The 27,996-nt window shown below is 41.3% G+C and overlaps 1 protein-coding gene across 2 annotated transcripts; it reads left to right on the top strand.

Moving 5' to 3' along the window:
• On the top strand, window positions 1-27,993 carry LOC137374628 (charged multivesicular body protein 2b-A). Of its 2 annotated transcripts, none has more exons than XM_068041041.1 (6): window positions 1-253; window positions 3,758-3,849; window positions 8,659-8,853; window positions 16,080-16,182; window positions 20,636-20,742; window positions 23,082-27,986. In XM_068041041.1, exons 1-6 carry the CDS (start codon window positions 220-222, stop codon window positions 23,190-23,192), a joined length of 642 nt encoding a protein of 213 aa, XP_067897142.1. In that variant the 5' UTR covers window positions 1-219; the 3' UTR covers window positions 23,193-27,986. The 2 variants fall into 2 exon arrangements, with proteins under 2 accessions (XP_067897142.1, XP_067897143.1); XM_068041042.1 differs by lacking the exon at window positions 1-253 and adding an exon at window positions 559-613 and having other exon boundaries at window positions 23,082-27,993.
• The last annotated feature ends 3 nt before the right edge of the window (window positions 27,994-27,996 follow it).

Here is a 27,996-nt window from a genome sequence, read left to right on the forward strand (position 1 = left end):
GCCCGGCCCCCAAGTTCCGAGCCAACTGCGGCTGGGAGATGAACAAGGAAAGGTGAAAGGGGAAAAAGAAATATAGCAGAGCGGAAACAGGAAGATATATATAAATATATAAAAGAAAATAAATGCAAATATTTCCTCCTTTCGCTCACCGTGTGGTGTTCTGACTGCGTGTCGCTGGGCTCGCCGTTTCCAAGGTGACAGGGGCAGACGGAGCAGAAAATGTCGCTGTTCGGGAAGAAGAAGACGGCGGAGGGTGAGTGGCAGCATATCTCTGACACGGGGCAACCTGAGGTTGGGCCCGGCAGGCTGAGCCTAGGCCCGGGAAGTCTCACACCAACTGCTTGCTCATAAGGGATTTTTGTTTCTTCATTATTATGTCAAGATATTCACAAGTGTGGGTAAATTCCTAATAGTTTGGTCAGCAAGTGTGTGACAGTGACTTCTCTTGAATTTATTTGTTGCCTTATTCATATTTATTTGAAACTTGTTAATTAACAAATATACATGGTGTGGAATATTATGAAAAACTTTATCTTGGGATCTAGGGTCTTGCTTTTGCTGGTAGCCGTGGCAATTTCCGAAGCCACACAGATTTGGAGCCCCTGAGATGCAAGTATGTGTTGGTGGTTTTTGCATATATGTAGTAGAATATGTCTTGTATTAAAAGTTTTTATCTCATTGTCTTCACTTTCATATGACTGTCTATGCCCTTATGCTGCTATAATCCTTATGTTGGTCACTATTTTTGCTCCAGTGTCCACCTTTTCTGGCCGCCTAACCTCCACCAACAAAACCTAGTCCAAAACACAACCACTGATATACTGCAGTAAGTTCTACTCGCCCATCACCTTTTCCAGCCTTATGCATCATCCTGTTTGGTTGTTCTGACTTTGACCTTTAATTCCCTTCACTCCATTGTTAGTGTCGGAGCTCTTCACTGCCTTGCCCCCACTCCCTGGAATCTGCTCCCTGAGCTCCTCCACACTTCTCTTTTTTTAAATGCCTTCTCAAAGTCCATTTTTTTGATCAAGCTTTTACGTGTGCCTCCTGATCTTTCCCTGCCTATTTTTCTTTAAACTTGTGATTTTATTTGATGACTCTATGACTCTATTGTAACTCTTCCAGTTGCATAAGCTAGCACAACAGGATCATTATTTTTGAAGTTGTTCCAGCTGTAGTTCCAAAGGACCATAGGCATTTCTCTCCATTAGAGAGAGACAGTTGGTAATGTATAGTTTGAGGGGCACCACTCCTCAAGCGTGGGACAAGGCAAGAAGGCAGGCCTCCGCAGTTGGTATGGGGATTGAACCTGTGCTGTTGATGTCTTTCCTGTATGCACTCTAGCCGCCTAGCCAACTGAGTGAAAAATACATTTTGATCTTGATTCTAAAGGATTGCTTTGTGATTTTTTTTTTTCACTGTGTGGTGCAATGTTACATAGATTTGACAAGAGTTGACTCATTGTGGGGTGAGTCACTGGCACACTGATACACCCAACTGTGTGATGTGATTGAGACTGTTGTAAATGAACAAGAACAAAGAACAGTACAGCACAGGAACAGGCCATTCGGCCCTCCAAGCCTGCGCCGATCTTGATGCCTGCCTGAACTAAAACCTTCTGCACCTACGGGGACCGTATCCCTCTATTCCCATCCTATTCATGTATTTGTCAAGATGCCTCTTAAACGTCATTATTGTACCTGCTTCCACCATCTCCCCTGGCAGCAAGTTCCAGGTACTCACCACCCTCTGTAAAGAAATTGCCTCGCACATCCCCTCTAAACTTTGCCCCTCTCACCTTAAACCTATGTCCCCTAGTAACTGACTCTTGCACCCTGGGAAAAAGCTTCTGACTATCCACTCTGTCCATGCCGCTCATAACTTTGTAAACCTCTATCATGTCACCCCACCACCTCTGTCGTTCCAGTAAAAACAATCCGAGTTTATCCAACCTCTCCTCATAGCTAATTCCCTCCAGACCAGGCAACATCCTGGTAAACCTCTTCTGTACCCTCTCCAAAGCCTCCACGTCCTTCTGGTAGTGTGGCGACCAGAATTGCACGCAATATTCTAAGTGTGGCCTGACTAAAGTTCTGTACAGCTGCAGCATGACTTGCCAATTTTTATACTCTATGCCCCGACCAATGAAGGCAAGCATGCCGTATGCCTTCTTGACTACCTTATCCACCTGCGTTGCCACTTTCAGTGACCTGTGGACCTGTACGCCCAGATCTCTCTGCCTGTCAATACTCCTAAGGGTTCTGCCATTTACTGTATATTTCCCACCTGCATTAGACCTTCCAAAATGCATTACCTCACATTTGTCCAAATTAAACTCCATCTGCCATTTCTCCGCCCAAGTCTCTAACCGATCTATATCCTGCTGTATCCTCTGACAATCCTCATCACTATCCGCAACTCCACCAATCTTTGTGTCGTCTGTAAACTTACTAATCAGACCAGCTACATTTCCCTCCAAATCATTTATATATACTACAAACAGCAAAGCTCCCAGCACTGATCCCTGCGGAACACCATTAGTCACATCCCTCCATTCAGAAAAGCACCCTTCCACTGCTACCCTCCATCTTCTATGACCGAGTCAGTCTGTATCCATCTTGCCAGCTCCCCTCTGATCCCATGTGACTTCACCTTTCGTATCAGTCTGCCATGAGGGACCTTGTCAAAGGCTTTACTGAAGTCCATATAGATAACATCCACTGCCCTTCCTTCATCAATCATCTTCGTCACTTCCTCAAAAAACTCAATCAAATTAGTGAGACACGACCTCCCCTTCACAAAACCATGCTGCCTCCCGCTAATAAGTCCATTTGTTTCCAAATGGGAGTAAATCCTGTCCCGAAGAATCCTCTCTAATAATTTCCCTACCACTGACATAAGGCTCACCGGCCTATAATTTCCTGGATTATCCTTGCTACCCTTCTTAAACAAAGGAACAACGTTGGCTATTCTCCAGTCCTCTGGGACCTCACCTGTAGCCAATGAGGATGCAAAGATTTCTGTCAAGGCCCCAGCAATTTCTTCCCTTGCGTCCCTCAGTATTCTGGGATAGATCCCATCAGGCCCTGGGGACTTATCCACCTTAATGCTTTGCAAGACACCCAACACCACCTCCTTTTTGATAATGAGATGACTGAGACTATCTACACTCCCTTCCCTAGGCTCATCATCCACCAAGTCCTTCTCTTTAGTACCTCGCCCATTTCCTCTGGCTCCACACATAGATTCCCTTCTCTGTCCTTGAGTGGGCCAACCCTTTCTCTGGTTACCCTCTTGCTCTTTATATACATATAAAAAGCCTTGGGATTTTCCTTAATCCTGTTTGCCAATGATTAATCCTGTTTGCCAATGAATAGAAATTCAATTCTAACGCTCATCAGCAGGTGTATCTTCCGGAGCCAATTCTAACCTGAAGAATCACTAGTTATCTTTTCTCTCTCTCTGTCTCTCTCTGTCTCTCTCCGAGAGAGTGAGTGAGAACCATCCAGATTCATAGCTAAGGATGACTTATTTGGTTTTGTAATATTTTCGAAAAGTGCATTTTTTGAAATCAGTTTGTTATTTTGTATGTATTTCAAATATGTATATTCCCTTTTTTAATTATGAACTGTGGCTTGCAAGATCAGTGATATTTAGTTATGACAGTAAATGACTTGATACAAGCCAGTTGTTTTTTGTACAGTACAACATTAATAATTTTGGTATAGTATTTCAATCGCTCTTAATTTCTCTCCAGATATAATAAAGGAACAGAATCGAGAGTTGAGGGGAACTCAACGATCTATAGCTAGGGACAGAGCGGGCTTAGAGAAACAAGAAAAACAGCTGGTAAGTTGGTCAGAAATCACCTTGATGGAAATTCCAGGCTGAATTAGAGTCTTGATTGCAAAAAAACGCAGTATTGAAAATACTGTAGATTCTGGAAATCTGAAACAAAAATGGAAAATGCTGGAAACACTCGTCAGGTTGCATCTGTAGAGATGATGATGAAGATTCAGGTAAAGATCCTTTTATCAGAATTGAAAGATAATACAGATTAATAGTATTTAAAAAGGAATGGTATAAGGGGGAAGAACACATACACACAAAAAAATAAAATTACCTATAAAGAGCTTAGATGGAGATAGTTAAATGGCAGATGTGATATAAATACGAGGCAAAAGAAGCTATGAAAGAAATCAAAAAAATTCTGAGACATACTGTGTGTGAATAGCTAAATGGATGAGGGATAGGAAAGTGGAAGCATGAAAAACTGGCAAAGTGGAGCCAAGAACTTGGCAAGAGTAAAACAGGTTGACACTAAGGGTGCAGGCCACTGTGCTCTGACTGAAGCACTCCACTTCATGCAGTAACCTGTTCTGCTTCGTATGACTTCAATAGAGACTGCTAACTTTAAAACAAAACATATGAACTTCCCAGTGACCGATTGAAGAATTACATAAGATTTCACATTTGAAAACTTTTACTATAACTGCTAAACTAAAAATCAACATTAACTAAACAGTACTTAGTAGGTAGCTAATGCACTAGATTACGGAGAAAGGTATTTCCCATTAACTTCCTAACACGCTCGAAAATCCCACGCCAAGTTTATATGTTACAGTGTTCTTGTCAAACAGGTATCCTTGCAGTTAAAAGTCTCAAACTCATCCCAGCTGCGATGGGTTGGATTTCTCAGTGCCCCTCTCAAAGCCGATGTTCTCTTCACTCATTCTTCCGTGCACATTTGACTGGACGTCCGTTAATAAGGCAATCTCTGGTGACCCCATTGGTCTTCTCTCCTCTGCAAATCCCGAACCTTTGAACTGAGTTCAAATCTAAGCAGCTTTTTGTTGTATCGGTGATCTGAGAGCGGTTGTCTGCTGGTCTTAATTTCTTCCTTTCAGCCCAGACCTAGGGAAGCCCCTTTGAATTTATCCAGATCAAAAGTCAACAGTCATTTTCCTTTTACAATTCTCGAGAGACCACAAGTCTGACTACAGGCAAACGACCTGGGCCTTCCTTTGTTTCCAGGTGTTAAAAATTGCAATCGAATCTGCATTTTAGAGCCTCTGGCTCCCTGTTTACAATCTGAGAGTCTGGGAGAGCGAAACCCACTGTCCGTTAGGTGTTTCAACCTTGCACGCTGCTTTTAGAATGGTCTTTGATCTGGGTTTCTTGTTTTCATGGTAACCGAGACCCCTGGCTTGTCTCTGGGCAGGTTTTGAATGAAGTCACATGTTTCCTCCAAATGTCCATTTTACACTATTAAAGATCGCAGCTTTTAAAACATAACCATACTAGAAAGTCCAGCATTCATACCACACTCCAAGTTGTGAATGCATTATTCAGTGCACTACGGAGGGATCATTCCATTGTCACATCTACCATCCTTTGAATTAGACATTAAGCAAAGGTCTCATTTGGGTCATGATTGTGCAGAACATTTGTGACAACTATTTGAAGAAAAGTAGGGAGTTCTTCCAGCATCCTGGACAATCTTCCTATTTCAATGAGCACCACCCAAAAAATATAAAAACATTCATTCATATTGTTGCTGTTTGTGGCGTCCTGTGAGTAAAATGGCTGCCATGTTTGCCTATTAGTGCCTGCATTTCAAAAATTATTGCATTATATGTGAAATATCTTGAAGTGTTTCTGAGATGCGATAAGGTGTTCTATAAATTCTTTTGCTCGTGTTGCCACATTCACTTCTGTGTATCCCAAGTCATTGGAACAGAAGTAGGCATTTAACCCCTCCAGCCTGTTCTGCCATTCAATGAGATCACTTTACATCAACACAAATAGCAATTTAGCTTACTTTAATACTGAAATTTTATGAATCAGTTTTAGTTGCCACAATTCCCATTCACTTTATTGCAGCAGGTAAAGATGTTCAAAAATTCAGAAACAAGAACAGAAATGCTGGAAATACTCAGCAGGTCAGGCAGCATTTGTGGAGAGAAAAGCAGAGTTAACATTTCAGGTTGATGACCTTTCATCAGAGCTGGCAAGGGATAGAAATGTAATAGGTATTGAGCAAGTGGGAGGGGAGGAAAGAAGGGGAAGGTCTGTGATAGGGCAGAGGGCAGGAGACATTAAATGACAAAAGGTTTCATGGTACAAAGCCAATTAAAAAAACAAAAGATATGTCTGGATGAGGTGTAGATGGCAGTATAGCATCCGTCTAAAAACAAAGTATAGGGATGAAGAAAGAAACAAGTTGGGGGTGGGAAAAACAAACAGCAAAAAAAAATCGAGAAAAGAAGAAAAACGGGGGGAGAGGTTATGATCTAAAATTATTGAACTCTATGTTGAGTCCGGAAGGCTGTAAAGTGGCCAGTTTTAAGATTAGGTGCTGTTCCTCGAGCTTGTGTTGAGCTTCACTGGAACACGAGCAGACCAAGGACAGAAATTCCGATTCAAAAATTCTGATTCAGAAATCATACCAAAGGTTTGTTGAGAAACTGTTCAATCCAGTTCCTCCCATGAATTCTCTTACTACAACTTTAAAAATACCGGCATTGTTTGAAATCAGTTTTAGAAACACTTCCTTTGATACTGAAAGATCTCAGGTACTTTCTTTTTAAACATTAGTTTATACTACCTCTCTGCTTTAGCATTTATCTTTAAATAAAGTTGTGGAATTATACATGGCCTGCCAGAACCTCAGGATGTCCCAAAGTGCGTTGGAGATAATTAAGTATTTTTGAAGTGTGGTCGCTATGGTAATGCAGGAAATGCGTATCCAATTTGCTTATAGCAAGGTTCCACAAACAGCAATGAGATAGTGATCAGATAATGAAGTGGTGCCGTGTGATCTTTTGCGTCCACCTGAGAAGGCAGACAAAGCTTCAGTTTAACATCTCTTCTGAGAGATGGCACCTGTAACAGTGCAATGTGCCCTCAGTGCTGCACTGGAGTATGGGCCTATATTTTGCACTCAAGTCTCTGGAGTGCAGCCTTGAACCTACAACCCCTGATTTGACACAAGTGTGCTACCACTGAGCTGCATTTGATATCTTACAACAAATTATTACAATGCCTTTGCACATTTGCTTTTAAACCTACCACAATAGCTTGCATTTATGTAGGATCTTTTAATATCATAAAATGACCCAAGCTGCTTCATAAGAACAATTATCAAACGGAGACGTTGGGAGAGGCTTGGTCAAAAGGGTAGGTTTTAGGGAGTGTCTTAAAGGAGGGAAAAGAGGTGGAGAGGCAGAGGGGTTTCGGTAGGGAATTGAGAGCTTGGAGTCAAGCAGCTAAAGGCACGGCTGCTAATGGTGGAGCGAAGAAAATCAGAGATGTGCAAGAGGACTGAATTGGAGAAGTGCAGAGATCTCGAAAGATTGTAGGGCTGGAGGAGGTTACAGAGATAGGGAGGGATTCGAAAAAAAAAAATGAGAATTTTACAATTGAAGTGTTGCCGGAGCAGCCAGCATAGATCAGTAGGCAGGTGATCGGTGAATATGACTTGGCATGGGTTAGGATGATGGCAGCAGTGTTTTGGATGAAAACAAGTCTACTGAGGATGTAAGATGGGAGGCTGGCCAGGAGAGCTTTGAAATAGTTGAATCTAGAGGCAACAAAGATGTGGTGGAGGCTTTCAGCAGCAAATGAGGTGAGCCAGTGGCAGGGACGGGTTATGTTAGAGCTGGAAGTGGGTGTTCTTGGTAATGGAGCAGACATGAGGTTGAAAGCTCAGCTTGGAGTCGAATAGGACATCAAAGGTTGTGAACATTCTGGTACAATAGTGGCCAAAGAGAGGGATGGTGCCAGGCAGTAAGTAACAAAGTTTGTGGTGGGTTCGAAGACAATGGCTTCAATCTTTTTTTAATTGGAGGAATCTCTGCTCATCCAATACTAGATGTTGTTTGAACAGTGCAACAAATCAGAGGCAGTGGTAGGGTGAAAAGAGGTGGTAGTGAGGTAGAGTTGGGTGCCGTCAGCATATGTATGAAAACTAGTGTTTTCAAATGATGTTGCCAAGGCGAAGCATGTAGAGGAGAAATAGGAGGGCACCAAGAAAAGATCCTTGGGGGACTCCAGAAATAATGGTGCAGGCGAGAGACAAGAATGTCATTGCAGGTGATTCTCTGGCTACGACTGGGTAGGTAAGAATGGAACCAGGCGAGTGCCGTCCCACCCAGTTGGATGCCGAAGGAGAGATGTTGGAGGAGGATAGTGTGGTCAACTGTGGCTGCAGACGGGTCGCGAAGGATGAGGCAGGATAGTTTACAATGGTCACAGTCACATTGGATGTTATTTGGGTCTTTGAGTGCTCTTTCATTGCTGTGGCATGGGTGGAAATTTGATTTTTGGGAAGATGGACACAGACTTTGGAGAGGAAAGCAGAGTTGGAGATGTGGTCATTTGCAAGGACAGTGAGGTCAAGAGTGGGTTTTTTGAAGAGGGAGATGATGATGGCAGATTTAAAAGGATGGGTCAGATATAAGTATTAGTTTCAAACCTTGTTGATTCTATTTTTGTGAGCAGATGAAAGCTTTTATACCCAAAGCATCTTTCCTTGTTAGAGGTGTTGATGTATCTACTGTGCATTTCTAGCATTTCCTGTTTTTATTTCAGATTTCCTGCATTGTAAGATTTTTTTTTTTTCTTCCTTCTAAATTATATTTATTTGTACTTAATCAGGAAATGGAAATTAAGAAAATGGCCAAGGCTGGCAACAGGGATGCCTGCAAGATTCTTGCAAAGCAACTCGTGCAGTTGCGGAAGCAGAAGACCCGCACATATGCTGTGAGTTCGAAGGTCACTTCCATGTCCACTCAGGCTAAATTAATGAACTCTCAGATGAAGATGGCCGGTGCCATGGCTACCACAACAAAGGTACATTTAAAAAATGCTTTTGCATTTTGAAGCATTGATTAAAAGCATGATTAATTTGTCAATAAATAGCCTAGGGAAGACTTTGTATCTGATTAAAGTAAATGTAACTTATTGACTGTGCTTAAAAACAGTCTGATTTTAATGAGTGGGATTAACTGCAAGTTTGTTGATTGTGGGAGAAGGCTACACTTCATTACAATTGAGTTATGCACCTTCGTCCTGTTAGTAGTGATATTTATATTCACCCACTTGTAATAGGGTTCATTTTCCTCGCTTTACAATTTATGGATCTATTAGCCATATAGTTTGAGGCTAATGATACTCTTTTGGTCTCCTAGAAAACTGTCCAGAATAGATAGATGTGAGAGCATGGATAGGATTTTTGCAGTATTATATTTTGCTGGGCACAACCTTTGCAGAAAGTGGGGATTGAAGAAGCACATTTTAAAGAACATTTTATAATGCCGCATACAGATACTTCATTTTATAGTCGTATTTAAAATATATACTTTGGCTAGAATTTCTATCAAGAGTTACAGAATATTAGCAGTCATTATTAAGGTACGCTTGAAACTAAATTATTCTCAGCCCAAAACCAATAGCTCCCCAAACTTTCATTTTGGATGGAGAAAGCTAAAATTTAGCTCCTGTCAAAATCTGGTACAATGCTTGCAGACATAAGCAGTCCTGTATTGCAGAACATTTATCAGGCAACATACCAGTAGATTTGATCACAAAACCTTTTAAAGATTGCCACGAATTGTGATTAACTACAATTAACAGGATCAAATGACTGTTTATATTTTTATTTGTAATATTAGTGACTTATAAAATTAACTTGAAACTGGCTCTGTGACATTAAAATAAAATATTAAGTTAAAGGTTTTACAGATAACGTCACGGCATATGGGAATCTAATTCCCTCTAGTTGAATAAATGATGCAGATTTTAAAGGGAAGAAATTTAAAATTCGGTGAGAATGTCTTTGTTTTTTATCCTCATTATAAATTCACCAAATGCCTGACTCAAGGATGATTACAGTGAGCTCTATTATTGTTATTGCCTCATTGCAAATGCTTCCTTGTGGAAATAAAATTTGCTGCAGAGTAGCAATAAAATTATTTCAAGTTAGCAGTTGAATATTCTGCTTGTGGAAATTTTTTACTGCATGCATGAAACAGATAAATTCCCTTAAATTTCTTACTGCCGCAAGGAAATAAGTCTATATGTCTCTTCAATGTGTTCAGTATGTTACCAGATGTTAGGAGACCCTCAGGAAAAGTGTGTGTGCATGCACGAGAGAGAGAGAAACTTATTAAATGAAGATGATATTGCATAAAATTAAATCAAACTGAATAAAAGCATGATATGTGCCCCCCCACTTCATATGTATCATTTTTGCATGAGTTCAATTACTTTATATGAATTAGAATGTAAATCAAATTTAGGGAATGTCCTTGTGATGTGTATGGAATATTATTCCTGTAGCAACTACTGATTGAAAAATGAGTTTGCAGTCAAATTACAGAACAGATGCAATACCCATTGACTTAATATAATCTGTCTCCTAGAGACTAGATCCCTTGCTTTAAATGTAGTATTCTGTAGAACTGAGGCTACCCTTGGGAAAATACAACAAATTATTTGGCTATTAACTAAGAGTACACAGATCTGAGTATTTTTATTTCTAGGATTTCCCTGGAGAGTTTCGTCATGCAAGTGCAATATTTTTTTTAGAAAGATGGGGCTGGAATTTTAGGTCCCGTTGGTGGTGGGAATGGAGGTCGGGCAGGTGCTGAAAATAGGGGCACTGGCCGGTGTGCAGGTTTCCTGTCGCCTTTCCCGCCACTGGTGAGTTTCATCAGGGTAGGGGAAGGCTGTCCCTGAGAACCTGTCTGATTCAGTAAAGTGACGGAAGGTGTCATCAACAGTGCCATCAAGCAGCACTTGCTTAGCAATAACCTGCTCAGTGACGCTCAGTTTGGGTTCCACCAGGGCTAGTCAGCTGCTGACCTCATTACAGACTTGGTTCAAACATGGACAAAAGAGCTGAACTCAAGAGGTGAGGTGAGAGTGACTGCCCTTGACATCAAGGCAGCATTTGACCGAGTATGACATCAAGGCAGTATTTGACCGAGTATGGCATCAAGGAGTCCTAGCAAAACTGAAGTCAATGGGAATCAGGGGGAAAACCCTCCGCTGGCTGGAGTCATACCTAGCGCAAAGGAAGATGGTTGTGGTTGTTGGAGGTCAATCATCTGAGCTCCAGGACATCACTGCAGGAGTTCCTCAGGGTAGTGTCCTAGGCCCAAACATCTTCAGCTACTTCATCAATGACCTACCTTCAATCATACGGTCAGAAGTGGGGATGTTCGCTAATGATTGTACAATGTTCAGCACCATTCGTGACTCCTCAGATACTGAAGCAGTCCGTGTAGAAACACAGCAAGACCTGGACAATATCCAGGCTTGGGCTGATAAGTGGCAAGTAACATTTGCGCCACACAAGTGCCAGGCTATGACCATCTCCAACAAGAGAGAATCTAACCATCTCCCCTTGACATTCAACGGCATTACCATGGATGAATCCCCCACTATCAACATCCTAGGGGCTACCATTGACCAGAAACTGAACTGGAGTAGCTATATAAATACTGTGGCTACAAGAGCAGGTCAGAGGCTAGGAATCCTGTGGCGAGTAACTCACCTCCTGACTCCCCAAAGCCTGTCCACCATCTACAAGGCACAAGTCAGCAGTGTGATGGAATACTCTCCACTTGCCTGGATGGGTGCAGCTCCAACAACACTCAAGAATCTCGACACGTACAGGACAAAGCAGCCCGCTTGATTGGCACTCCATCCACAAACATTCACTCCCTCCACCACCGACGCACGGTGGCAGCAGTGTGTACCATCTACAAGATGCACTGCAGCAATGCATCAAGGATCCTTAGACAGCACCTTCCAAACCCATGACCTCTACCAACTCAAAGGACAAGGGCAGCAAATTCATGGGAACACCACCACCTGCAAGTTCCCCTCCAAGTCACACACCATCCTGACTTGGAACTATATCGCCGTTCCTTCACTGTCGCTGGGTCAGAATCCTGGAACTCCCTTCCTAACAGCACTGTGGGTATACCTATCCCAAATGGACTGCAGCGGTTCAAGAAGGCAGCTCACCACCACCTTCTCGAGGGCAATTGGGGATGGGCAATAAATGCTGGCATAGCCAGCGATGCCCACATCCCTGAATGAATATATAAAAAAAAGTCATAAATAAAGCCAATTTAGGTAGTTAAAGAGCTCATTGAGAGCTTGTAGAGGGCAAGCTTGTGATCTTGATGGGGGCGCACGGACAGCACGCTGGGTCGGGCACATCAGGTGCATGGAGGTGGCAGCACAACAGAGTGCCAGTCCTGGGCACTCCAAGGAATTAGGTGGGCTCATAAAAGGGAGAACGGCTCAGAAGGGCACTCAGCCATTGGCACACAGGCGCCTTCGGTTGTGTGCAGATTGTAGTGAGAGTATTGAATATGTGCTTTGGCAGTGCAGGGGATCGTCACCTTCCTGGCATCACGGGGGCATAAGAGAAGGGGCAAGACTTCCAGACACAATTGGGAGTCCACTTGGCATGAGGAAGACAGTAGCTGGCAATGGGAGCACAACTCTTCGATTTCAGGTCCAGTGGAGATGAGGAGCAACATCCTCCGCAGGAAGGCCAGAGCCCTGCGGATGAGGAGGACAATGGAGCCAGACGAGGGATCGGAAGGCCACAGAGGCCCTGCCCCAGTCGCAGGAGCTACCTTGAGATGACTGAGAACCAGTGTCGCAGGAGACTGTGACTCTCCAGGCAGGTGGTTGCAGAGATTTGTGCCCTCGTGGCAGAAGATCTCACACCTGGCAGCATGACCTGCTATCTCCTGCCAGTATCCGTGAAGGTCACTGGAACTTCTTTGCCTCTGGCTGCTTCCAAGGATCAACTGCAGACCTTGGTGGCATCTCGTGAACAACTGCACAAACTGCATCTCACAGGGCACTGCCCTATTGGCAAGCGCTGGACAATACAGCACTGGATTCCAGACAGATGCGGCCTTGCAAGGGCAAAGGGCGTGGGTTTCGCCTCCATTACTGGATCCCCCAGATGCAGGACGACATGGATTGCACCCATGTGGCCATCAGGGCCCCCAGTGAGTTTCATCAACAGGAAGGGTTCCACTCTCTAAATGTTCAGCTGGTCTTCGACCACAACAAGAGCTTCCTCGATGTGTGCACTCACTTTCCTGGCAGCTGCCTTAAGTCCTTCATCCTCCATCTGTCCAGGGTGTGGCAGCTCTTCATCCCATCCCCCAAACTAAGTGGATAGGTTCTAGGGGACAAGGGATATCTGTTGAAGAGTTGGCTACTCACCACTTTATGGGGCCCTGCGACAGAGCCACAGAGGCACGTCAGCTGGAGCCATCTGCTTACAAGGACCACCAGTGAGCAGGCCATCAGGCTTTTGAAGATGCAGTTCCGGGGCCTGGACCAATCGGTGGCATCTTGCAGTATACTTCTGCAAAGGTCTCGTGCATTGTGGTGGTCCGTTCCGCTCTTCAGAACATGGCTCTCCAGAGAGAGGTCTGGACCTGGAAGAGGGTGAAGCGCTAGAGTGACACCGCTCATTGGAGGAAGAGGAGGAGCAGGATATGGAAGAAGAGGAGCAGGAGGAAGATGCAGAGCACGCAGATGGTCCGGCTGCACAGGGAGGTGACTGGGCCCAGCACAGTACTCCAGACTCTCGTCAAGATGCTGTTTAACATCAGGGATCATCTGAGCCAGGAATGCTTCAACTGAGCCCTTCTAACCCAGGAGGTTGGCATGATCTGGAACTCACTTTGAGCTGTCTGTGAGAACACTTCCATTGAAGACACGGCCTGGAATAGATCCACTCTTACCACCAATGAAAGATGTATATCTGTCCAGAGGTTTCACTGTCCCTGTTCAAGGACCCTTGCTCCCCTTAACCACTTCATCCCTCTTTTATTTTTCTTCTCGCCATTAGAAAAAATGGACGTTCACGTATCTGGCGTCATGTGAGATAAGAAATTTTTTTACTCATTGGGTCGTGAATCTTTTTGGAAATCTCTTCCCCAGAGGGCTTTTTTTTTAGAATTAGAACATTACAGCGCAGTACAGGCCCTTCGGCCCTCGATGTTGCGCCGACCTGTGAAACCATCTACACTATTCCATTTTCATCCATATGTCTATCCAATGACCACTTAAATGCCCTTAAAGTTGGCGAGTCTACTACTGTTGCAGGCAGGGCGTTCCACGCCCCTACTACTCTCTGAGTAAAGAAACTACCTCTAACATCTGTCCTATATCTATCACCCCTCAACTTAAAGCTATGTCCCCTCGTGTTTGTCATCACCATCTGAGGAAATCCATCCGAGGCTGTGCAAGCTTAGTCACTGACTATGTTTAAAGTAGAGATTGACAGATTTCTAAATATCGATGACATAAAGGGATATGGAGATAGTGTGGGAAAGAGGCATTGAGGTGGACGATCAGCCATGATCGTATTGAATGGTGGAGCAGGCTTGATGGGCTGAATGGCCTACTCCTGCTCCTATATTCCTAATATTATACATGGTGTTGAAAAATAGAAAAAGTGTACGTTTACAGGTGAAACAAATCGCAGTGCTCTGCCCAACGCGGTGATCTCTGCCACTTCTATATGGTGCCCCCCTTATGGCCTCTGATGAGGTGGAGGCAGCCTGCTTGTTTGTCTTTGCTTGCAGCTGAGATGCATATAGCAGTTGTCCTCATTGTGAAGGCTCCTCCAGAGGCTGCTGTACTGGCGTCATTGCCTCTGTCACTGGGCCTTGCGGCATAGATGGTCGATCTTTCAGACGGATCAAGGAGGCCGATGATGGCATCCTGTGAGGGAAAAAAAGACTTGCATTTATATAGTGCATTTCACGACCACCGGACATCTTGCAGCCAATGAACTACTTTCTAAGTGTAATCAGTGTTGTAATGTAGGAAACACAGCAGCCAATTTGTGCACAGCAAACTCCCACAAAAAGCAATGTGACCAGATAATCTGTTTTTGTGATGTTGATTTGAGGGCTAAATATTGGCCAGGACACTGTGAATAACTCCCCAGCTCTTCAAAATAGTGCCATAGCATCTTTTATGTAAACCTGAACAGGTAGATAGGACCTTGGTTTACCATCTCACCTGAATGTTGGCACCCCCTAAGTAATGCACTGGAGTGTCAGCCTTGATTTTTGTGCCCAAGGCTGACACTGTAGCTGAGGCAACTGGCATCCACTCCCATCATTGCCACTGGCTGATCCAGTATGGCCTGCATTCTGTGAATGTCTGTGCGCAGTTCCTACGTAAACTCTTGAGTTCTGCCGCATATGGCTTTCCATGAGGTTGGTCACTTAATGCTTTGATGCCTTCGCTGCTAGCACTTACCCCAGTGCCGACGCAGGTATCTGTCCTTCCCTTGTGACGATTGAACCTGAGGGAGACACAAGAAGAGATCATGAGAGCAAGCCTTGGGGAGTAGAAGCTTCTGTAGTGCTGAAGCTTCCCAAAGTAGCTGGGCCTTTGGCATGCTGCTGTACAGGCTGGAATGCACTGCCTCCTTGAGGCAGTGAAGGAGAGGAGGGAGTTCCTCCTCCCAGAGGGTGGCGGCAAAGGGCCACTCTCCCAAACCAAGCAGGCCTTTATAAATAAAAGCAAAATACTGCAGATGCTGGAAATCTGAAACAAAACAAAAAGTGCTGGAAATACTCAGGTCTGGCAGCATCTGTGGAGAGAGAAGCAAAGTTAGCATTTCAAGTCTGATGAAAGGTCACTGACTTGAAACGTTAACTTTCCTTCTCTCTCCACAGATGGTGCCAGACCTGCTGAGTATTTCCAGCACTACTTGCTTTGTTTCAGGCCTTCATAAAGGTGGTTTTCCCAATTGACCTCCTTCTGTGCCATAATGACTGACATTTTGGGTGCCTGCACAATATTTTAGAAAATAAGAGATTAACTTCTGGGTTTCTAATGTGAATTTTGGTTTGTTAGGGCCTAATATAATCTCCAATCAATGGTTACTGATGATGCAGAAGGATTGAATTACTATATTAAAATTGCCAGCCCTTCCCCCACAGATTTTATTAAATGACATGGTACTGAATTAATAGCTTATGCTCGAGGGGAAAAAATGCTTTATATTTTAGACGATGCAAACTGTGAACAAGAAGATGGATCCACAGAAGACCTTACAAACTATGCAGAATTTTCAGAAAGAAAACATGAAAATGGAAATGACAGAAGAAATGAGTAAGTATACTTTTACAGAGGAAAAATTCTGTTTAAAATTACTTTTTTTTAAGTGCTTTGCTGAATCATTTATGCAAAAGATGTTCAAATTCAAGCTTCAAGATTTTCTATACCATATAAATACTTGCGAGGTGAGGATAAGGAATTTTAAACTGAAGAGAAATGTTGTACGTCATTGGGATGAGTACTTCCAGATGTTTCCCTTACCACCCTCACCGCCCCCCCCCCAAAAAAAAACGTTCTCCTGATAGAGGAGTTACGATAAAATTTTCTGTACCTTTTTTATGTTCCCGGAGTAGAGAGGAGGCACAATTTAGAAGCTGAATTTCAATATAACTAACTTTAGTTCTGGTTGGTGAATTCCTTATTGCCTCCCCTCTCCATTGTGGTTCTGTCCCTGCTTTTACATTAAACCTGGAAATAAACGTTGCTTTTTCATATTTAGTCTAATTTGAAATCTGGTGATGCCTTAGTTCAACAAATGGACAGGGTATAGGGCTCAATTATCGCCTCCGGTGGAAAACTGATTAAAGTTATGATTTCCATGTGAATAAGCCCTCATTTGGTATGGAGTTGGAGTTCCTGTCCAATTCAAGCCAGTGCGGTGAGAAAGGAGGTGGGTCAAATGAACTGGGGGACTGATTTAGACTCCCCATGGCAGCCATCATTGAGGCTGCTGGTTGTCCTGAGGGAGAAATCTGCTGATTGTCAAAGCCTTCCACTGCACCAGAGGGAAGGGTGTTGTCACAGGAGAGCCAGATGCCTGGCACCCAGGGCAGGGCTGGTCCTTGTTTCATCGATACCTATCTGGATCTAATGCTGGAGGCCATGAGGGAGAAGAGAGAGATCCTTTTCTTGGAGGGTGGCGGGAGGAGGCCACCTCGTCATGCAGCAGGGGTGTCTCTCTTTTCAGTGTCAACTACTTCTGCTTCCTCCTCTTCCTCTCTCAACTCTTGCTCTTCCCCTGATAAGCTGTCTCCTTCAGGGCTTCACCACAGTGACTGAGAGCCTGGCAGGAAGGTATTGGAGAGCACCACCTGACTGGTCCAGACACTGGCATCTCATCTTCAAAAGCCTGATGGCCTGCTCAGTGGTCATCCGACTGAGCAGGTGGCATTGGTTGTGTCGTCTCTGTCTGGGGTTCCTGTAGAGGGGTCAGTAGCTATTTATTTAAGGGATATCCCTTGTTCCATAGGTTCAATCCATGCACCCTGGGGGTTGGAGTAAAGTAGTGTGGACTGCCAGAGAATGAAGGACTCATGGCAGCTTCCAGGAAAGAGAGTGCACACAAGAGGAAGCTCTTGTTGTGGTCACAGACCAGTCGGACATTGAAGGAGTGAAACCCCTTCCTCTTGGTGAATCTGAATGGGCACTCATTGGGTGCTTTGATGGCCACAAGGGTGCAATTTATGGTTTCCCCCACGTGCAGGCATCAGCGATGGGAGTGAAACCCAATGCCCTCTTCTCTGCGTGGCCTCATCTGTTGTGAAATGAATGTGCTATCCAGCTCTGGTAAAGAGGACATCAGTGACCTGCGAGATGCAATGGTGTGCAGCTGTTTGCAAGATGTCACTAAGGTCTGCAGCTGATGCTTGGGAGGAGCCAGAAGCAAAGAAGTTCAAGGCCACAGTGACTTTGGTCACTGGCAGTGCATACCGACCAGTGCTGTGAGGTCTTCGGTGACCAGGTCCCAGATGTCTGTGACCATCTGCCTGGAGAGTCGCAGTCTCCTGCAGCACTGGGTCTCGGTCATCTCCAAATAGCCCTATCTTGGGCATTAGATCCTGTGTTGAGGGTATGGCCTCCCTTGCCTTTCTGCCCCCCTTTGCTCTTCCGTGCCCTCCTGCTCGGGGCTCTGACTTTACAGCGGAAGGTCTTGTCCTTGACAGCCATTTGATCCCAAAATCTAACAGTGAGTGCTCACTCTCCCCACCACCTGTGCATTGCCAAGGGCACCTCCGTACCAAATTCCAAGCCCCCTTTTGTCCTGCTGACCCTGTTGTGGGGCTGGCGCAGAATTGACTGGTTCCCCACTCTACCCACCTCCCTTCAGCTGATCAGAAACTAACAGCTCCTGAAAACTGTGCACCCCTGTAAGTATTCCACCATCCGGCTCCAACAAAACCTTTACAAGCTTTTTAACTAATTTAATTGGCCTCAGTAGGGAGGAGAATGGGATCTCTGTCCCACCCTCCCCTGACCCTGGTGAATATTGCTGGCGCCGGGAACAGCATCCTGAAACTGACACGCCAGTATTTTCGGGTCACCTCCTCCGTCTCTGTTTCCCACTTTGTTGGAGGCCCAAATAATCAGCCCATAGTCTTAGACAAAATTGTCCACTTTAAAAGTTGGAAAAGCTTTAGCTTTCAGCAGATTTTGTAGTGATGAGCTTTCATGTTGAGTAATGTTAGATGATCTCCGGTGGCATTGCTTACTGACCAAAAAGGTCCTCTTCGAATAACTGCCTCTCAGCTTGTCCCTCCACTTGCCTATCTGTGAAGCAAAATTGAAGATCAAAATCCCCGATCTTTACAGAAATGATCAAGTCTCCCTGTGGGAATAGGGAGCTGAGGTGTACATCACCTTTTTGCCTTCATGTGAGGAAGTGCATTGGGCACAGAAATGGATGGGGGGGAATCAGGCAGTCAGGGTTTGGGAATTGGAAGAATTAGAGTTTGGTGGATGGGTTCTTGAGGGACTGGGTGACCAGCCCCTGGGGTTCAGGCTTGGTTGCAACAGGGATTAGGAGGGTTGGGCTACAGAATAATAGTTGTGATGTGACAGGAATTAATCCCACGAATGATGATGCATTAATGGTTAGCATCGCTGGAGAAGATCTGTGGGATATAGTGCGTAATGGTGGGCTGTACAAATGGTGGTATTAGTTAAACTTTATAAGTTATTATGTGTATGACTAGATCATTAAATGCATCACGTCTAAAAATTCTATCTTAAGTGAACTGAACTGAGTAAACTCAGATTCACCTAGATCATAAATCTGATAATGGCATTGAAGGAAATAAACAATGCCAAAAATGTTAATAGCATTTATATAGTTATCTAATGTTTACTCTTCACCTGCCTTCAGGGTTGAGTGGAATCTGTGAGGCACGTTATATTCTGAGCAGAGTTAGATAGAGGCTGGCTGTTGCATTCAGGATAAGGTTAAGTTGGGAAGGGAGCTGCTGATTTGTGAATGGTTAGGTCAGGTCAAATAGGGATCAAATTGGGTGGGGAGTTGCCAATAGCACTTGGGGTCAGACTGGCCAGGGAACTAGCTGCTGCACTCAACTGGGCTAGATGGGGAGCCAGCTGCTATACTCTAGTATAGAAAACGCTGTAGCCGAATCTGGAATAGTAAATGTGGCCCTCAATAGGAGGGAGGAATTGGGAGTCCGAGTACACTGGTGTGCCCAAGACTAGGAAAAAGTTAGTGCCTGGAGTATTTGGCTAGGCCTGGGAGGTGGTTGGTAGAACAGAGAGCTGGGGAGGGAGGGTGAATTATCATGGAGGGTGAAAATGGATTGAAAGTTACTTTCCAACAATATGTTCCATGCTAACTATGTGATGCTGTAAGCCAATTAACAACATTGGAAGGCTGACTGCAACCCTCCAGTGGTTCAAATACAAGTTTGCTTAATATGTGTGTGTTTTTAATTGCATTTTATTTTTTGAATGTTTCACATCACCTCTGCTCAAGTACCAAGTTCAGGATTTTAATAAGATCAGTTTGCTTGTGTATTGCTTGAAGAGCACATCGAAGATTTTAAAAAGTAATTTGCATCTCTTTAGTGAAATGGATACAAGCAGTATGCCACCTGTACAGATGTGGGGGAGGATGTGGAAAGAAAAGTTGCTGTTTTGTTCTGTGTATAGACTTACTCCATGTACTTCCTTCTGCTAATGTTTCTCATATTACTTCATAAAAGCTTCTAGACTTTAGATTAGAGAATCAAGGAAATAGTATTAAGTACGAACTACCTACATTTAAATGATGCTATTGTTGAAAGTGGCAGCTCCGAAATGTTGTATTGAACAATGTAGTTAACTTGTACAACAAAACACTGGTGCTTATTATATAAGTTATTGCCTAATGAATCATCCTAGCCAGAATGTTTCCTGTTTACCCTCTTGCAAATCACCAATGAACTTCTCATTCTGTGATACAAAATTTTGCAGTCACAGTAGATGCTGAGATTTCTCTGCATCATGCACATCAGGGAAGAAATGGTTGTGTATCAAAGGATAGCCAAATAAATACTTGGAGGGGATCGGGCAGGAATGTGGAGCTAAGCTAGAAGAATAACCACGATCTTATTAAACGGCACAGCAGGCTTAAATGGCCTACTCTTGCTCTTATTTCTTATGTTCTTGTAGTTTGCAGTTTGAAATGTAATGTTGTTCTTCTATTTGATAGCATGTCTAAAAGAAATAAATATATGGTTTCTTCCAGTGAATGATACATTAGATGACATTTTTGATGAGTCTGGAGATGAAGAAGAAAGCCAAGATATTGTGAACCAGGTGTTGGATGAAATAGGAATTGAGATTTCTGGAAAGGTATTTATCTGTTTTATTTTTAGAGTTTTCATATCCATTTGAGGATTGCAGATATTGTCCATTGGCCAAAAAAGGCATGTTTTATTTGCTTAAACTGAACCCTAAAAGGAAAAAAAATCCCTGTGTTTGATTTGTAATTTATATTTCTTTTCTTTCACTAATGCATATCAGAGGAAAATTCTAGTGCAAAGCAAGCTGGGATTTCAACAATTAAAATGATGGATTCTAATCTCTGGTTCTGACTGATAATCCAGATAAGATGCCATCAGACAGAAAATTTGCAATCAATATTTATCTCAGTATAATAAAATCACATAATTAAAGGGAAATAGGCAAAGGTACAAGCAGATTTCTTATCTTTACTTGGATTTTTATAATGTTGGCAGCATAATCTCTTTGTCCAGCAGTCTGATTTTAAATGTAAACTAGTTTCCTCTGCGCAACGCCCTAATAAATTCTTGGGCGGGAGGTTTTTCCTTCACCACATTTTCCTGATTTTTGATGAAAAGCATCTGAAAGCTTAGCTAAAGCTCCAGATTTAATGAACATGACAAAAAGTAAGTGCTGAAAATGGGTGGTTGATGGTCGGCACAGACTCGGTGGGCCGAAGGGCCTGTTTCAGTGCTGTATCTCTAAACTAAAAACTAAATCAAACAAGCAACTGCAATTAAAATTATTTATTCCTTGTGAAAGGAAAACAATGAAGGGAAATATTTTTTTTTCATGTAAGGTAATTTGTCATTTGGAACACCAGAGCTAGATCTAAATACTCTTACTTTTACTACAAATTACATGCTAATTACCTTTTATTTGAAATTCCAGTATGGTTGAAAATCATTACAGCTTGTAATTCTTAGAAAAGATAGAACTTCCACTATTAAATCTGGTTTCAGTTTCATGAAGAGTTCTTTTCTAATTCAATATGGATTCTAAACTTGAACATAGATTTTTAAAGTAAGTGCCAGAAGGATTAGAGGTGAGTTGAGGAGATTTTTTTTCACCCAGAAGGTGGTGGTGTTCTGGATGTTGCTGCCTGAAAGGGTGGTAGAGGCAGAAATCTCATTGCATTTAAAAAAAATTCTTAGATATGCACTTCAAGTGTCAAAACCAAGAGGGCTACGGACCAACAGCTGGAAAGTGGGATACAGCTGGATAGCTTTTGTTTTGGCTGGCACAGACACGATGGGCTGAATCTTTTCCATTCAAAGAGCCTGATATTTCTTGTAAGTGGACCATGTATGTTGCAATCTAAATTTGCATCTTTCATTTTCTACCTAGTAGAACTACTCTATCCTGTGTCTAATAATTTGATTGTATGAACCTGTTTACTGAAATTTTGCAGAAGGTGGAAAATTTCCACAAGCTGAATTCACTTTGCCCAGGCTAGATCAAATCAAATTTGCTTACAACTACATAATTAGAGCAGAAAAATATTAGGCAAATAACACTCTAAATATGTATAAAAATCTTAAAACAATCCACATGCAGTCATTTTCTCCTTTCCAGCTTCAGAATTTATCCAGTTAAAATATTTTAAGTATTTCTTCATGATAAATAGAATTCTGTATTCCTTACATTAGAAATAATCAGGGAAATAATCAAATCCAATACCTGCAGAACCCTTCAGTCTGAATAAACTTCAGCTTTTGTAACATGGGTATTGTGTAATTTTATATTGTAATGCTGCTGACTGGCATTTTAAAGTGTCAGCTCAAAACTAAATGGAAACTGGTCTGCAACACATCAGTTCTAAGGGTACAGGCTAAGAGGAAAGGTTGCACAGGTGAACAATTGGAATATTGTCTATAATGATTTGTCAACTCTAGCAATCATTTAGGCTGCTGCCATACCAATCACTAAAGCTAGATACTACTGTAATTCAGTAGAAAGGAAATAAAGGGACAAATTAAACTTTTTCCTTTGTTTTAGGGGAAATACTATTATCTTCATATGCCAAACATCCATAAATGAACTAATGCAAATTTTACAGTTTATGATACAAGCATTCTAACCACACGATTGGAGCAGCAAGCCTTGTCTACAGACTAATACTAAAAATAAAAAGCTGAATATGTTGGAAATTTGAAATAAAGTGAAGAATACTAGTAATACATAGGACTTGTGTCAGCTTCTGAAATGTGAAAAGGACTGGGTAATGTTTTAGGAGAATTGGGAGTTCTGGTGAAGGCTTGCTACCCAAATTGTTTCCTTTTTTTTCAGATTCTGACTGATTAGCAGTGCGTTTGCAGAATTTTTGTTCATGTTCTATCTTTTTAGATGGCTCTAAATGGCAGAATGTCCACTTTGTATGTGAGTGAAACTTGTTGTTTTCCCCACAGATGGCTAATGCTCCATCAACGGCCAAAGGTCTACCTACAGCATCCACGTCTAAATCTCGTATTTCAGATGAAGAAATTGAACGGCAGCTGAGAGCTTTGGGAGTGGACTAATTAATCTGGCTGTTATTGGGGGAGGAGGAAATCTCTTTCTGTTCACCTGTGAATACCTTTTACCTTAACTACTCGGATCTACTTTAAAGGCAACATTGGATAAGTAATGGGAGCATCATGGATATTGTTTATATAACTTTAACAAAAAATGCTCATTTCCAAGGCCAGAATTTAAAGCCAGATTCTGCCTACTGCGGTAACATATTGCTGCTTTAAAACTAATTTCTCAAGGATTTTTGGAATTAAAATAAATAGTATGTATGGTTAGTAATGTTTGTACAGTATGATTGACAGATGTATATCAGAGCTCGGTGCTTCTGTTTAATTTGTTTAGCTCCATTTCTTATGTAACACACCATTTGTTATGGTTTCCTACTAAAATCCAAAAGAAAAAATGTTTGCCAATTACAATGTTTTAAAAATATTCTGGTATAGTCTGTATTGTTTACATTTCAATGGGCAACGCTTAATATTTTCAACACTTTCAAATAAACTGTTAAACAATTGAAATGACAGTTTATTATGAGTATCAGGTCTCATTGAGATCTAATGTACTAAAGTTGCTGTTATAAACTACTTTTAGATTGATGTGCAGTTGCATCTGCACAACTCAAAAGCAGCACTGTAATTCAAGAGTTGGATTCTGATCTGATTCCTGTCTGTACTGAAGTGGTGCAAGACCACCTTTAGTGGATAGTCTCCAAGTGCCTGATCTCTTGGGCTTCATGCTGGATGTAGAATAATAGCAGCCTGGAGCAAATCCACATTACAAAAATGTTCAGTAGTCCATTGCATGACCTGGCCACTTTTATAAATTTAGGATAATTTGTTTTAATCGGAGTACACACTGTTGCCTGTGCTCTTCTAACCTTAAAAATTATCTCTACATGTCTCCAAACATGCATGTGCAAGTAGCCTGCAGCTAGGTACAGCTGGCAGAGTAATTCAGCTTTACTAGTTGAACATCACATTCTACAGATAGCTGACTAAGTCTGGTATCTACAGTGTAACAGCAGCCTAAATAATTACCTGGAGCTCATTATAAGGCAAATTAAAATTAACACTTTACAACATCCCTGCTCTGTGCTAAGGGGCATAAAAACCTCACTGTCGTTCAATAGTGACAGTAGAGAAAAAATATATATATATAAACAATTCCTTTACAATAACCATGACTTGACAAATATATAGTGCCTGCAACAAATAAGTCATATATGTGAAAATGCCTCTTCTAAAGAATTATAGAAATGATATATGTGTCTTTTGGGCTGGTCACAAATTCGTTGAAATGATGATGCTTAAATTCTTCATTTACTGCAGCTTTAATTTGATGTTGCAATGTTATTTTTCAAATAAATGGTTATTAAATATGCATACAGGTCACATTAACTTAGCCAGTCATACACATTGTTAGTTGATGTGAGCTTGCTGGTATAGTAATTTGACCCTGCCGTGATTATTTTCAATACTTATTAAAATAAAAGATGTCTGTAGGGGAAAGTGTTTTCCATTTTGAGTACCTAGTTACCTTTCTCTTCCACAAGTAATTTTATTAACATCCATCTGCGAGGGTGAAGCTTATGGTAGAAGGCTATTCTGTATCTAGCCAGAGAAGACAGAACAGTTACTGACAGAAAATGCACTTATGTGATGTAACAGGCTTTTGTATATGAGGGTAGCTGTCTCGCAGAATGGGGTTTGGTATGCAGCTTTCTGTTCTTGGTTGCAGACTGAAAGCTGCTATTTAATTCTTACATTAATAATGACCAGGAATATCTGCTATGAAGAAGTCTGCTGCAAGGAAGAATTTCTTTCAGCGAGAGCAAGATAATTTGTGGATGCAAAAGGAGAGAGTAAAAAGTCGTAAAATTACAAACCAAATACCTTTTTCTGCTTTTACACTAAAACCAGTATCTATAATGGTGGAATTTGAAAAATACAATATAACAGTGCTTTGGGAAAAAAATCATTATTTCTCTTAAGTAGGTTCTTTAATTATAATGTACCTCACCTTTAGAAATTGCATTTGTAGCATCAGGTATTTTATTATTATTGAAATATTATTATTGAAAAGGGCACAAATCCATCCTGCTCTGCATGTCATTTTTTTTTTGTAAATGTAACTTAGGCCATCAGTTTTTTTTTGTTCAAAGATTTCAAAAGGATTGGTCATGAGGAAACACATTTTAAATCACATGGTTGAAGTTTTAAAAAGTTTCACATTTTTCATTAAATCTTGAGGAAAACTATACTTTCTCAAGATCACAAGATAATTATGGATGAGGAAGGCCATTTGGCACATCTTAGTTCATCCATCCAGAAAGGTCAACTTTATTTTGTCATATTCGGACAAATATTAAGTGTGCCTTTTTATCGAAGCAATTTTTCCAAGGACGAATATTTTCAGGTTAGCCAGCTGGATACTTTTCTTACTCTCTCCTTCCTTCCAATTGGAAAATAATTGAATTGGGAGCCTACGTATAGAAGACCATGATGTTTTTGGACTCCTAAGTCACAATATGGCAGGCATTTTTGACTCGCTGTGCAAATTTGTATTTTGGCTATGATCAAAGCTGCCTTCTATTATATAGATGTATAAATATGCATATTTATTTAAAATTACGTACACTATTATTAGTCATGCTTTTTTCTCCTGAAATAGAATTTCTGGAACGTCCTTGCCTCAAAAGTTCTAATCATTGTTTGACAGAACTGATAACTTTGTTAAAATTATTGGGGCAATGAAATATTTGAGAAACATGAGTTCTGTTCCTTAGTTTATAGGTTTATTTTCAATGTTGGAATTATTTATGGACGTTATTTGAAACTTAGATTAAATTAGTGTTAATTCCAGTATAGGTTGTGGTATGATCTCTTAAAACTGGCATAGACTTTCAGTTCATCAGCCTTAAATAATGCTTTTCCTCTGGCCATGATATTTGCATTGTAGGATATTCTTTTTAGCAGTAAAACATCTGTGCAGTATTGAGGTACATAGTTTCCATTACTTGCATAATACATACTGAAAGCGACATATTACTCTGACCTATTATACTAAGACTTATCAGATGCGTAGTCTTCTTTGGTTGCTATTTTGTAAGTGCCTACTAATAGGTAGGTGTGCTTTTTTGATAGCTCCTAAACTTTACCACCTTTTTCCCCCCCCCCCTAAAGATACAATAGAATAGTTTTCTACATGGGCTCACTTAAGTTGCCAGCTAGCTTATTACAAGAACAAATGGTAGTATTAATACTTTGTAACACTTGGGGAGGGCATGAAAATGATATCTCTGCTGATTTTGTATTTCACACTCGTTCAAACCAAAGGTTGAACATAACCAAGATGGCTGCAATTCATATGACAGAAGTAAAGGGAAGCGGAAAAAGCAAATACCCACAGTTAAAGCAATATGCATTCTACTTTAAGGATTTTCAGGTCGTTTTTGGTGTTTATTAATTTTGCATATGTTTTTAGCTAACTGAAGACAGTATTTTTGATAAGCTTATAACTAAAAATGTTTTTCAAGCATTTGTGAGTAAATAAAAGGTAATTTAAAAATCTGTGCTTTACCTTTTGTATGTAAAAGTCAACATTTATTACTATGTTTATCAAATTACAAACTTGACTTTAAATGTTTTTTAATATACTGCAGTGATGGTTTTTAGTTTCTATTAACTATGGACAGTCTTCTCCAGTGATCCAACCAGTGATCTTGTCAGTAATAATTGATGGCATTTTGTTGCTGTGTTGACTAATTACAATAGTGTGCTGCACCGTTTGGAATGTTTTCTGCTTTTTATTTAGTAATTTACTGTTAAAACTGTTTAAAAGAGCAAAAACTGGGAAAAGAAATTGTATACGGACAAAGAGATACAAGTGCACCAGCTCATTTGCAAAAATAAAGCATGTATATGAGAAATCTTGAAACCTACACAATCATGTTTTGCTTCCAATTTGGATTGTAGTCTCATTCTATCTATCATTCTCATTTTTTTGTGTGCTAATTCTGTCACCTCTCTTCCTCACTTGTTTTCTCATTTGTCTTCTCATTTATCTTCTCTGTCTCATTTTCCATTTATATACCTGTCTAGCCTTGTCTCCGCATCTTGTACTACTTCCCTGTCCATCATTGCTCCTCTTTAACTTCCTCTGATCTGTCTTCCCTCTTTCCTTTTTTCTTGTCCCACTCTGTCTTGAATGCCATCTCATTCCCCCATACTGTTTGCCTCGTTCCCCTTTCGCAGTCCATCTGTTTATTCATTCCTTTTACTTCCAATGTCCAAACACTGCTGTGGTGCTATTAAGTAGCTGGCAATAAAATTTAGAGTTTAACATTTTATTTAATGAAAATTAATTTTTATGTTAGGAAATTATACATTCTAGCCATTGATCGTTAACCATAATCACTTATCAATGTCATTTTTGCATGTTTTTCAGAGGTATATAAATATCTTGTTTTCCTATATTTGACACAGAAGTACTGATTGCGTGCTTAATTGAGCAGGTCTCTTTCCCCAACTTTGAATTACCATTCCTCCTTTTGGGTTGCAGCTTCTCCATTTCCACTATTTCCCATTAATTCCACTTTTGGGAGATATTGGTGCTCTATTAATTACTAACATTTGAAATTTCTCAAAATGCTCAGGATTCTGGTACTCTCAATTGGGTTATTAAGTAAATACTAACATCAAACAAATATTTAGCTTGATTAATTCAGGATTATAGTTTGATTTTCTTTTTAAGTTTTCAAATCTGAAACATGAACTTTGCAATAAAATGCTGAGTTGTAAAATGAGCTCATAT

The sequence above is a fragment of the Heterodontus francisci genome, chromosome 10 (assembly GCF_036365525.1).
Source record: "Heterodontus francisci isolate sHetFra1 chromosome 10, sHetFra1.hap1, whole genome shotgun sequence".
Taxonomy (NCBI): domain Eukaryota; kingdom Metazoa; phylum Chordata; class Chondrichthyes; order Heterodontiformes; family Heterodontidae; genus Heterodontus; species Heterodontus francisci.

What these genes read in the sequence shown, in the direction of transcription:
- LOC137374628 (XM_068041041.1), top strand. Translation starts at nt 220, where the DNA reads ATGTCGCTGTTCGGGAAGAAGAAGACGGCGGAGG. An exon ending in AGAAACAAGAAAAACAGCTG is followed by an intron (nt 3,850 to 8,658) that starts GTAAGTTGGTCA and finishes GTACTTAATCAG; the next exon opens with GAAATGGAAATTAAGAAAAT. An exon ending in CCATGGCTACCACAACAAAG is followed by an intron (nt 8,854 to 16,079) that starts GTACATTTAAAA and finishes TTTATATTTTAG; the next exon opens with ACGATGCAAACTGTGAACAA.